The sequence below is a fragment of the Otolemur garnettii genome, unplaced genomic scaffold (genome assembly GCF_000181295.1).
Source record: "Otolemur garnettii isolate 467f Iridium unplaced genomic scaffold, OtoGar3 scaffold00008, whole genome shotgun sequence".
Lineage (NCBI taxonomy): Eukaryota > Metazoa > Chordata > Mammalia > Primates > Galagidae > Otolemur > Otolemur garnettii.
In genome coordinates, this window is record NW_003852403.1 from 17,071,450 (window position 1) to 17,084,659 (window position 13,210).

Below are 13,210 nucleotides of genomic sequence, written 5' to 3' on the forward strand. Positions count from 1 at the left end.
GAGGTTGCTGTGAGCTGTAATGCCACGGCACTCTGCCCAGGGGGACAGCTTGAGGCTCTGTCTCAAAAAAAAAAAAAAAAGCCAATGTCTTTTTTTCTAAATGGAAGCTTAGAAAATGTGATGAAAAGGGTATCAAAGAACAAACAAAAAAAATCACCTGTCTGAATTTGTTTCGTAATGTTGAAAAGTTAACAGTATGAAGATTAGAAATTTGGGGAAACTCTCGATCTAAACATGTAAGACATTTTTGTAAACATTTTATAGTATAATCCTAGAAAAATTTAATTGTAATTTTTGCTCTCCTATTATAGTTTTTTTTTTTTTTTTTTTTAAGAGACAGAGTCTCACTCTGTCACCCTCAGTAGAGTGCAATGGCGTCACAGCCCACAGCAATTTCCAGCTCTTGGGCTTAGGCGATTCTCTTGCCTCCGCCTCCCGAGTAGCTGGGACTACAGGTGCCCGCCACAATGCCCGGCTATTTTTTTTGTTGCAGTTTGGCTGGGGTTGGGTTCGAACCTGCCAAGCTTGGTATATTGGGCCAGTGCCCTACTCACTGAGCCACAGGTGCCACCCTCCTATTGTAATTGTTGTGAATTTTCTTTTTCCTTTCTTTTTTTAAAAATTTTTTTGACTGAGTCTCACTTTGACACCCTGACTAGAGTGCTGTGGCATTATAGCTCATAGCAACCTCAAGTTCTTGGGCTCAAGTGTTCCTCTTGCCTCAGTTTTTCTATTTTTAGTAGAAATGGGGTCTTGCTATTGCTCAGGCTGATCTCAAACTCCTGAGCTCAAGCAATCCACCTGCCTTAGCCTCCCAAAGTGCTAGGACTTTAGCTGCACTGTGTAGGCCTATAGTCCCAACTATTTGAGAGGCTGAGGCAAGAGAATTATATAAACCCAGGAGTCTGAGGTTGCTGTGAGCTGTGACATCACAGCACTCTATAGGGGACTCTGTCTCAAAAAAAAAAAAAAAATCAAAACCCTACTCAGGAAGCTGAAGTAGGAAGATGGCTTGAGCCCAGGAGTTTGAAAATAGCCTGGAAAAGACCCCCATCCCCTCCCCCCCCCAAATTGACCTGGCACAGTGGTTCACACCTGTAATCCTGACGCTCTAGGAGTCTGAAGTGGGTGGAGTCCCTGAGCTCAGGAGTTCGAGACCAGCCTGAGCAAGGGCAAGAGCCCATCTCTACTAAAAATAGATGAACTAGTCAGCAGGTGGTGCAGGCCTATAGCTCCAGCTACTCAAGAGGCTGAGGTAGGAGGATTGCTTGAGCCCACAAGTTTGAGGTTGCTAGGAGCTATGATGCCGTGGCATTCTAGCTAGGGAGAACAGAATGAGACTCTGTGTCAAAAAAAGAAAGAAAGAAAGAAAGAAAAGAAAGAAAGGAAGAAAACCACTGTAGCTTTGTTTTTTATAAATAGGGTTCTGAAGATGGCTTGAAAGAAAAAAATGACATAATTGCCCGACTAGAAGAAAAAACCAATAACATTACTACAGCCATGAGGCAGCTGGAACAAAGGTACAGCATTTCCAGTCTTAGTTTCTTTTCTCTTTTCTTTCCCCCCCTTTTAAGTTCAACTCTGACACCTGCCACAAAAAATCCATTAGGAAGATAAAGCTAAGAATATGTTTTTTGTTTAAGCTCAGCAGGATTTTGTCTTTTTGTTTGGTTGTTGCATGGAATCAAGTTGCTTTATATTGGGCTGATTCATGTGAAGCTGCCAATTTGTAGATTTTGTTTTAAAGGCCTAATATCAGCAATTTCATGTGGTTCAATGTATCACATAAAACAAATACACAAATAAAAACCTCAAAAAATTTAAAAACCAACAAAGTTCATGGTGGGATTATCCATGATGATTTCCATGCATATTAGTTGTCATATTCTTTGTCATTCTCCATCTCTTTATCTAAAATCAAACATTCTGAATTAGTGGTTTATTTTTGTTTCTTTGAGCTAGGACCCTCTACCCAACCAAAAGTATACTTTTGTTTAGATTGAATTGTTTATATTGGCATTTTTCACTTTTATTGTTGGAAAATGTAATGTATTTCCATTGCCTTGTCATGTTGGTCTCAACATATGTCTTATCATTGCTTTCTTTGAATCTATTTATGAAAAACATAACTATTAATGCTTTATTGACATGAATATTCTTTTATTGACATCCTCTTTCTTCTTTTTTCTTTTTTGTTTTCTTTATCCCCATTTCTACATTTGGACATCTTTATTACCTTTTTCTGTCTTTAATTTCTGTCCATTCCATTATGAAGTGACAACGATTTGTTAACTCAAACTAGGACAATTGCAATGTCATTGGTGAAATGTGCCAGCAGTGACACTCAGGACCAGTACAAACTGGTCAAAGATATATCTTTCTGAAAACAACTTGTATTTAAACAGACGAAAAGAGAATCAACAATTTTATAATATATTAAATAGAAAAGAATATATGCTATTAAGTATTTTAAAAGGGTATTAGGAGCCCTATACATTTTTGGTCAGCTACTATGGTAATACACTGCCATAAAACAGAGTGGGTGCACTTGGATTTACAAAATTATATTCCTTAAACCTTGTGCACAAAGGCTGATTGGAGTATTGACCCTTTCGAGGTCAGGATTTTCAAATGTAATTTTCTCTTTTTAGGTATTTTTTGATGGAAAATATAAAAATTGTTTTAAGTTAACCTTTTGTTTCACAATGTGTTGGCACAGATATGTTTTTCCACATTGGCCTATTCTTGCCTAGTGGCTCCCTTACTGTTTTGTAGTGTGTTTTAAAATAGCTTATAACCCAGATTGGACATGATCCTGTGCTTTAACATCTCAATTTTCCAGTTCTCCCTGGCACTCTTCTATGATAGCACAACTTCGCGGCCTACCTCACTCTCTTATTTTACTTTCTATAACACTAGAGAAAAGCTTGTGTCTACCCCTGCTCCCTTAATCTTTTATTTGAGATTTTGAGATAACTTAAATGTTACTCTCCTTTCCTTGGAAACAGCATTTATACTCCCGAAATGCATAAGCGATGCCTCATTGATATGGTTTTAAGGAAGAAGGGAAGAGGCAGGTTTTTTTGGTTAGTTGAATAGAAATTTCTCTTGTGATTCCCTACAAGGAGTTAATGTCCCTTGAATTTTGGGAGCTATTTTCTTATAAAAATATTGAAGTTAAATCTAAGAAATCTTAGATGGCCAAAGGAAGGCAGGGAGTGGAGCTAAGCACAGGGTTAAGCAATGATTTACAAGTAAAAGTAGCAAAAATGAAAATCACATTTGAGCCAATTTTTAATATTCAATGTTGAGGAACAAAAATGATCATTAGAGAGTGATGCCAACTAGCACTAAGTTCTTTTTGAATTTATAAACATATACATATGCATACACATACACACATACACACAGAGAGCTTTGGCATAATTCAGTGAAGACCCCATAGGAAGAACTTGACCATCATTTGAAGTAATTGCAGGTCTTTGCTCTTGGCCTTGTAGCACACTTGATTCCTGGCATACACATCATAGCATAACATATAACAGTGGCTTCTTCACCTAGTGTAGACATAAGTACTATGCTTCTCATGGTTTTGTAAAAAGGCAGTAATATACCTATTATACTTTGATTCATTATGCTCTACATAAGTGGTAAAGGCTGTATTGCTTTGCATTGTTAATTAAGAACAAGAAATAAAACAAATTCTAAGATAGTATTCTGGGCATATTATATGTTGTATTGAAAAAAACCCCACAAAACAATTTCTAGACATTGTGTGGCTCTTTCACGTTTGAGTTTGTGAGTTTTCTCCCAAACTTTGTTTTCATTTAGAAATGTTTCTATTTCCCCATTTTTCTTTTATTTGTCTTCTTCACCCTTTTACACCCTAGTTCTAGCCTCAGTTTTACCCAAAGTTGATTTGAATTACACCAGATTGCAGCAAGCAGAGAAGGCGCAAATGGAAGCTGAAGATGAGGACGAAAAATATCTGCAGGAATGTCTGAATAAATCTGACAGTCTCCAGAAACAAATCGCTCAAAAGGAGAAACAGCTGTGAGTATTTTACTTTTGGAAACCAGTACTTGTATTAGTGTAATTCCCCCTTCCATTTTTCTGTGTCTTATGGTAGAATACTGATATTTTTATTTATCTAATGATGCCAGCTAGATTATAGTGTTCCCTTCAAAAAACAAATTAGAAAATATAATTATGATAATACTTCTGTTTTTGCTCACTCTATTATTTTCACCTCTGTCTTGCTATTTTCTTGCTCTGGGAGAGTTTTATTTCTTTTGTTCTTTAATTTTAATCTGATGGTTATTATATTTCTGGGTACTGAGTATAATAGGCTTTGTAACTCCAAGGAGCTTACATTACCAGACAACATGCTATTTTCTGAGAATATTTTTATTGATATTAATTCTTTATATGATCTATATATGACCATTGGGAAGGCTGTTAGTGTGTGTCGTTGTGTGGGAAAAAAGCAAATTGCAGACAGTATGCCAAATATCTTGGGGGTTTTTGTAAAATTGAACAAAATATGGTGTGTATGTACCGTGTTTCCCTGAAAATAAGATCTACCCAAAAAGTAAGACCTCGCAGGATTTCTATGCATTTGTTAAATATAAGCCCTACCCCAATAATAAGACCTAGTGCTGGGAGGCATTTCGGTGCCGGGAGAGATATCCTCTGAAAATAAGCCCTAGTATGTCTTCTTGAGAAAAAATAAATATAAGACAGTGTCTTATTTTCGGGGAAACAAGGTATGTGGGTGTGTGTATATATATGTTTGTGTGTATATATATTTACATATATATAGAAAAGCTTTCAAAGAATATACATTCTTGGGAGTGGTCATCTTAGGGCAGTGATAGCAAGTTGACAGGAGCATTTTGGTTTTTATTTTATAAACATCAGTATTTTTTTTCCCACTTGTTACTTCTGTTATTAAAAAAAATAGAGAATTTTGTACTATGTTAACCGATCATTAAAGAAGACTAAATTCCATGTATGATGTATAAGTTACTAAGCTGCCTTTGGATCTGTTGGTTGAAGTATTAAGTTCTTTTGTATTTTTTTTTTTTTGAGACACTGTCTCACTTTGTAGCCCTCAGTAGAGTCCATGGCACCACGGCTCATAGCAACCTCAAACTCTTGGCCTTAAGTGATCCTCTTGCCTTAGCCTCCCAAGTAACTGGGATAACAGATGCATTCTGCCCACACTCAGCCAATTTTTGAAAATTTTTTTTTTTTTTAGAGACAGTCTTATTTTGTCACCCTCAGTAGAATGCCGTGGCATCACAGCTCATAGCAACCTCCAGCTCTTAGGCTTGGGCAATTCTCTTGCCTCAGCCTCCCTAGTAGCTAGGACTACAGGTGCCTGCCACAACGCCTGGCTATTTTTGTTGTTGTTGTTGCAGTTTGGCCAGGGCCGGGTTCGAACTTGCCACCCTTGGTATATGGAACTGGCTCCCTACTCACTGAGCCCCAGGCGTTGCCATAATTTTTGAAATTTTTGGTAGAGTCAGGGTCTCACTGTGTTGCTCAGGCTGATTTTGAATTCCTGGTCTCAAGTGATCTTCCCACTTGAGCCTCCCAACGTGCTAGGATTATAGACATGAGCCATTGGATCTGGCATCAACATGAGTTTTTAAAGGGACAAATATTCAAACCAAACAGACATGTATTATTATAGCTGGGCAGTGCTGAAAGTGCAGGCTCCCTGCGTGGCATTCTCTTATCCTACCACCGCAGGTCACTGGGGGGTGGGGGATACCTCATTATTGTCAAGCACTTCACTCAGCTTTTGCTGACAAAGGTTTGGAGATGGGTGCATGGGTTTTTTGGGGGGTTTTGCTAGAATAGGCATTTATCGTCAGAAAATACTCTGTTTTGCTAGGCTGTCTCTTTCCTAGCCCTTTTGGCAAGACAGCAGGTTCTTCATGGGGCTTTTTGGTCTTTGCCCACAAACGTTTGTAGGTTGAGGGCTTCTTCAGTACCCATTCTGAGTAATATGCATATAGGAGACAAGAAGAAGCCTCAGGTAACTGCCACCATATTTTTCCTGGCTTTCCTGGGTTCATAGCTGATCCTCTTTCTTCTGTGTGCCCTTCAGAATCATCATTTTTTTTTTTTTTTGACATAATGTCCAGGGTTTTTAACTATACTTAGTTGGAGGATGGTAAAGGGTTACTCCAACTTGTACAGAACCAGAATTCTAAGCTTCTTTTAAATTTACCACAAAAATACTTTGAGGAACTGGTAGATGGAATTCCCTGGCTTTAACCTGGGGAATATTACTGTGGTTGAAAACTTGCATCATTTACACATGTGAAAATTGTGAAACTCCAACCTGGCCCACCCAAACCAAAACCATTTAGCAAACAAAAGTTTTGTCTTAATTTTAGCACTTTCCTAAAAGGACAGGAGACACATTCAGGGCTTTCTTTGGCAATAAAAGAATAAAAGAAGCATTGAAGTTGGGCAGCGCCTGTGGCTCAGAGGAGTGGGGCGCCGGCCCCATGTGCCGGAGGTGGCAGGTTCAAACCCAGCCAGGCCAAAAACTGCAAAAAAAGGAAAGAGAACCATTTAAGTCATCCTGCTTATCAGTACTGCCTTGAGCTTTGTTGTGTAAATCTCTGTGCTCCACCAAATGAAACACAGGAAAAGCAAGCCAGGACACCTTGCCAGTCAGTAGAAGACAGTCTGATACTCGGTTAGTGAATCACCTTTCTAGTGGTTGACAGAAGGGTTAAACAAATGTGACTTTCTATAGTGCTGCCAATATTTGATCCCTGCCCCAAAAAATGTCACAGGGACCTGCCCTTCCCTGTTGTAGGGCTAAACTACTCAGTGAGTCTTGGGTATACCTCCTAAGAGATGTTTGTCCCCAGTAAAACTATAAAAGTAATTTTGTCTCTCATTTGATGCCATTTTAGTAGAGCATGAACATGTTAGCAATTTGTTGATCTGGGGAATTCTATATGGTCCAGAAAAATTGGAATTATAGGTATAGAAATGGGCATTTGGGACTTTGTAAAAGAAAAACAAATTTCATGTTTTCCCCTAAAGTGGAAGTAATTTTAACAGCTTCTGATTATGAAAAGATTATGTGTTTTCTTGGCTAAAAATTAAGAAAATATGTGAAGAATGTGAAGAAAATAAAAATTAGAGAATCATTTTGAAACAATTTGAAGAATTCTTGTAGTTTTTTGGTTAGGCATCAATATTTTTTGTGTTCTCAGAAATAGGATCATGCTGCATACCCTTTGGTGTCTTGTTTATTTTATTTACTACATCACAGACATTGTATTATATGCATTAATATAGGTCTGTGCCATCACATCAAAGTTAACCTAAAGGAATTTTCTTTTTTTTTTTTAAGAGACAGAGTCTCACTTTGTTGCCCTTGGTAGAGTGCTGTGGCATCACAGCTCATAGCAACCTCCAGCTCTTGGGCTTAGGAGATTCTCTTGCCTTAGCCTACTGAGTAGCTGGGACTACAGGCGCCTGCTGCAATGCCCAGCTATTTTTTTGTTGCAGTTTGGTCGGGGCCGGGTTTGAACCTGCCACCCTTGGTATGTGGGGCCAGCACCCTACTCACTGAGCCATAGGTGCCGCCCTGTTTATTTAAAAATTTTGTTCATAATGGGTGTTTTTATTTGTGCATTTTAATTTTTTTATGTAATTGTATCTTCTTTTTTCCTTTATGGTTTCTGCCTTGGTTATTCAATATATATTTCGATACTATGTTTATATAACTTAAACCCAAATTTTTTTCATTGTTTTTTTTTCACTCAGTTTTTTCTGATTCTAGGTGATGAAGCCACTAAATGGAGTACTCTGTGTTCTAGTTACATTAGTGTTTGTAACATATATAGTTCTTTTTTTTTTTTTTTTTTTTTGAGATAAGAGTCTCATTTTGTTGCCCTTGGTAGAGTGCTATATTGTCACAGCTCACAGTAACCTCCAACACTTGGACTTAAGCAATTCTCTTGCCTGAGCCTCCCACGTAGCTGTCACAATGTCTGGCTATTTTCTTGCTGCTGTTGTCATTGTCGTTTGGCAGTCCCAGACCAGGTTCGAACCCTCTAGCCCTAGTGCATGTGGCCGGTGCCCTAGCTGCTGAGCTATAGGTGTTGAACCTACAGTTCTTACTTAACATTGTTGATACATGGGTTACTACAAAAGTTTTGAGACAGACTGTGTTATAGTCCATTATTTCATTTTCAAGAACACAGCAGTGTCCTTTCTGATTCACCTGTGGAGGCTTCAGCTGTCTCGGCTTATTGGTGTTGCTGGGGCTTCATTTGTCTCCATCTACGCAGATGTTCTATTTTTTTATTTTTGTGCATCTCAAAACTTTCATAATGACCCCTAGCGTAGATTCTTAGAAACTTTGATTGGCTTGGTGCCTGTGGCTCAAGTGGATAAGGCGCCAGCCACGTACACCTAAGGTGGTGGGTTCGAATCCAACCTGGGCCCGCCAAACAATGATGGCTGCAACCAAAAAATAGCTGGGTGTTGTGGCGGGCGCCTGTGGTCCCATCTACTTGGGAGGCTGAGGCAGGAGACTCGCTTGAGCGAGGTTGCTGTGAACTGTGATGCCATGGCACTCTACCCAGGGGGACAGCTTGAGGCTCTGTCTCAAAAAAAAAAAGAAACTATGATTAAGCAAAACAACCAGTTTTACCATAGGCTCTTGATACAAACAAGAGTTAAGTTCCTATGGCATATTTCTAGTTACAAGAAACATTACTGAACTTCTAAATAAAGACCAAAGCACTTCTAATATTAAATATTGAAATAAATGTGAGCCATATATACATTTAAGAAAGATTAATAAAAACAAGTAAGTGAATTATTTGCCCAGTTAATGTTTAAGCTTAGGGTTGTGGGTGGCTGGGTCTTAACAGCACAGGGCACCAGTGGGAGCCAGGCCTGGACAGGATGCCCTTCTATCTTAGGCACTCACACATACACCCATGTTCACTCACATGGAGATCTTGTAGCCAGTGAACTGAGTGTGCACATCTTTGGGATGCGGGAAGAAACCAAAGTACCCAGAAAAAAACCCATGCAGACATAGGGGGAACATGCAAATTCTACACAGTGGCCCGGGCCAGGAATCAGTTTTTTGGGTTTTTTTTTGTTTTTTTTTCTGAGACAGAGTCTCAAGCTGTCACCCTCAGTAGAGTGCTGTGGTGTCACAGCTCACAGCAACCTCCAACTCTTGGGCTTAAGTGATTCTCTTGCCTCAGTCTCCCAAGTAGCTGGGACTACAGGTGCCTGCCACAACACCCAGCTATCTTTGGGTTGTAGTTGTCATTGTTGTTTGGCAGGACTGGACTGGATTCAAACCTGCCAGCCCCAGTGTATGTGGCTGGCGCCCTAGCTGCTTGAGCTACAGGTGTCAAGCTGGTTTTCTTTTTAACATCAACATTATAATGAAATAAAGTTTAATGAAACATCGTTATTCAAGGGCCTGCTGTACCTGTCCCTCTGTATTCCCTTTAAATTTGTAGAGAGATAGTATTACTCTTAGGTATCTCATCTCTTTGACTTGAATCATACAATCTCAAACTTATTCTACTGGCAAATATATGGCTGTATTTGAAAATGCTAACTATGAGGAAACAAAAAGTAATCAAAATGTTAACACAAAGCCTGGGTGCTGTGGCTCATGCCTGTAATCCTAGCACTCTGGGAGGCCAAGGCAGGTGGATTGCTTGAGCTTAGGAGTTCCAGACCAGTCTGAGCAAGAGCGAGGCCCTATCTCGAAAAATGGCTGGACATTGTGGCAGGTGCCTGTAATCCTAGCTACTCTGGAGGCTGAGGCAAGAGGATCGCTTAAGCCCAAGAGTTTGAAGTTGTTCTGAGGTATAATGCCACGGCACTCAACCCCAGGGTGACTGAGTGAGTCTCTGTCTCATAAAAAGAAAAAAAAAATTAACACAAAAATATTGAAATAATGTAATGCTGTAATATACTCAGTATTTTAAGATACAGTATTAAAATTAAAATGTAAAGTATTAGAAACTATAGTATTATTAGTATGTATAACTTCATTTGTTATAACTACTTATGAAAAATAATTATGGAAATGATTTTATTTTTGTCAACCTAAAATGCAGAAATTCAGCTACTTTTGTTTTGCCAGCTAACATTTGTTAGAATAATGTTGGAATGCTTTCAGATGAGAACTGGCATTTACAGACAGTATGGACTTTCTCCCAGTGTCTGCTGTGGTGTTAGATCTCACCTGTAATTGGTCAACCTCAGTTACTTTGTACTAGGGCTGATTGTCACTTTCTGTTTCTTTTCTTTCTGTTTTTTTTAGAGACAGAGTTTTACTTTGTCGCCCTCGGTAGAGTGCTGCGGCGTCACAGCAACCTCCAACTCCTGGGCTTAGGCGATTCTCTTGCCTCAGCCTCCCAAGTAGCTGGGACTACAGGCGCCTGCCATAACGCCTGGCTATTTTTTTGTTGCAGTTTGGCTGGGGCCGGGTTCAAACCTGCCACCCTCGGTCTATGGGGCCAGTGTCCTACCCACTGAGCCGTAGGCGCTACTGGATTTTCTGTTGCTAATGTAAAATTGATTTAGTGATTGCTGTAATTCTCATGTCAGGTTAATCCTTTTCACTAGGTACATCATCATCAAGATTTTCACATGGCATAGAAATGTAAATAATTATAGCCCTACTTACCTCTCCTTAGTTCCATTCCCAAGATGTAACCGGTTTTAGTACTATAGGGAGGGCCTTTCCACAGCGTTTTCTATGCCTGTACCACACTTGTGCATGTAGAATTAATAAATGATCTAAACTATTGTTTAGCAAGGATTTTTATTTGTGGCTGGCAAATGAATTGATACTTTGGGTTTGGTGAATATTGTGCTGCTGAATTTGTTTACCAAAAATATTTCTGAAAGAAAGTGTCTGAAGAAGAAATGTATTACAAAGAGCAGAGCAATCAACCAAAAAAGATGCTCCTGCTAAAGGATACGTACAACTGTGATGTGAGAAATAGCACTGAGCTTCTGTGTGTTATTTGTCATTCAAGGGTACAACTGGAAACGGACTTGAAGATTGAAAAGGAATGGAGGCAGACTTTGCAGGAAGACCTTCAAAAGGAGAAAGATACCTTATCTCATCTTAGAAATGAGACCCAACAAGTCATTAGTCTTAAAAAAGTAAATAGTGGTAAAACTTTTAAAAATTATATCTTTTTTTTTTTTTTTTTTAGAGACAGCCTCAAGCTGTCCCCCTTGGGTAGAGTGCCGTGGCATTACAGCTCACAGCAACCTCCAACTCCTGGGCTCAAGCGAGTCTCCTGCCTCCGCCTCCCAAGTAGCTGGGACCACAGGCGCCCGCCACAACGCCCGGCTATTTTTTGGTTGCAGCCCTCATTGTTGTTTTTTTGGCGGGTCCAGGCTGGGGATTCGAACCCGCCACCTTAGGTGTACGTGGCTGGCGCCTTAACCAGTTGAGCTATAGGCGCCGAGCCTAAAAATTATATCTTGATTAGTGTTAACTTATTTAAAAGATAAGCCATAATTTACATGTATACCAAGGAAACAGGATATACTAGTCATCATAAAAAGTATCAGTAAGGAGATGAAGTAAACAGAAAACATTTGATACATAGAACAGCTAAGAAAGAGCTTTGGATACATAGTCCTTGTTTCTCAGAAAAAGCTAAAGGATAGGGCGGCGCCTGTGGCTCAAGGAGTACTGCGCTGGCCCCATATACCAGGGGTGGTGAGTTCAAGCCCAGCCCAGGCCAAACTACAAAAAAAACCCCATGCTTTTGGGTGGCGCCTGTGGCTCAAGGAGTAGGGCACTGGCCCCATTTACTGGAGGTGGCAGCTTCAAAACTGGCCCTGGCCAAAAACAGAAAAAAAGCTAATGGATAGTGGTTCCTTGTTAATGATATATATACAATGTGGAGTTTCTTGTTTCTCTTTTCTAAATGGAATTTTCTTTTATTGTTCTGAAGGAGTTCCTTAACCTCCAGGATGAAAATCAGCAGTTGAAAAAAATATATCATGAACAAGAACAAGCTCTTCAAGAACTTGGCAACAAACTTAGCGAGTAATTTCTCTTTTTTCCTTCAACTAAGTAGTTACTTTTATAAAAGATATAAGTGAAATAGAAACACTAGCTGGGCATTGTGGGGGGGGGTGTGTGCCTGTAGTCCCAACTACTTATGAGGCTGAGGCAAGAGGATCCCTTGAGCCCAGGAGTTTGAGGTTGCTGTGAGCTGATGCCACTCTCCTGGGGGCATCAGACTGAGACTCTGTCTCAAAAACAAAAACCAGAATGCTCAGCACCCGTAGCACAGTGGTTATGGCGCCAGCCACATACACCAAGGCTGGTGGATTTGAACCCAGTCTGGGCCAGCTAAACAAGAATGACAACTGCATTAAAACACAGGAATAGCCAGGCATTGTGGTGGGCACCTGTAGTCCCAGCTGCTTGGGAGGCTGAGGCAAGAGAATTGCTTGGGCCTAAGAGTTTGAGGTTGCTGTGAGCTGTGGCATCACACACTCTACTGAGGGTGACGTGGTAAGACTGTCTCAAACAAACAAACAAACACAAATATAAAAGCTATAAGTGTGCTAAACCAAATAGGCAGAAAGATTTAAATATAATGAAGATATGAATTATTTAAATTAAAACTTTAAAGAAGTTATGTTCATTTTATCAGATCTTAGCTCTGAATGTTCAGTGGACTTTTCTTCAAGTTTAGAGAACTCAGAAGGTCATTTAATATATATTTTCTCAGAACAACAGAAGCTGAATTTTCAAACTATCCAGAGAGCACTCTCTTTAGACTGTTTTAAGAAGGAGCCAGCATCATGAGAGGGTGGAAGTGCGGTTTTATGTTCTGGAATCAGGGCGTAACTTCATATGATACAGTCCTATTGCACTGAAATGTCATCACAATCCTGTAAAGAATGGGAGAAACGGTGCTCTACGTTTCCTGCATTTTCCTTTTTGTTCTTTGTAGTCTGTGTTTTGGGTTAGCAGATCCATCTTTGTGCCTTGATTGAATCTATTACCAGGTATTTGAGTAAACTCAGGTTTAATTTAGTATTGAATATTGCCACATTAAAAAAAAAAACTCATGGCTCGGTGCCTATAGCTCAACCGGCTAAGGCGCCAGCCACGTACACCTAAGGTGGCGGGTTCGAATCCCCAGCCCGG

General features: G+C 39.7%; 1 protein-coding gene across 6 annotated transcripts in view; it reads left to right on the forward strand.

Moving 5' to 3' along the window:
- Positions 1 to 13,210, forward strand: part of RUFY2 (RUN and FYVE domain containing 2) — a 49,516-nt gene that overhangs the window by 22,933 nt on the left and 13,373 nt on the right. For 2 of the 6 annotated variants that reach the window (XM_023509648.1, XM_012801378.2), the window contains exons 12-15: positions 1,423 to 1,520; positions 3,934 to 4,053; positions 11,064 to 11,193; positions 12,000 to 12,094. In XM_023509648.1, coding sequence (XP_023365416.1) covers positions 1,423 to 1,520; positions 3,934 to 4,053; positions 11,064 to 11,193; positions 12,000 to 12,094 — 443 coding nt within the window. Of the gene's footprint in view, positions 1 to 1,422; positions 1,521 to 2,275; positions 3,716 to 3,890; positions 4,054 to 11,063; positions 11,194 to 11,999; positions 12,095 to 13,210 lie in introns of those variants that run through there. The other 4 variants (XM_012801376.1, XM_012801377.1, XR_002771746.1 and 1 more) reach the window with 3 other exon arrangements.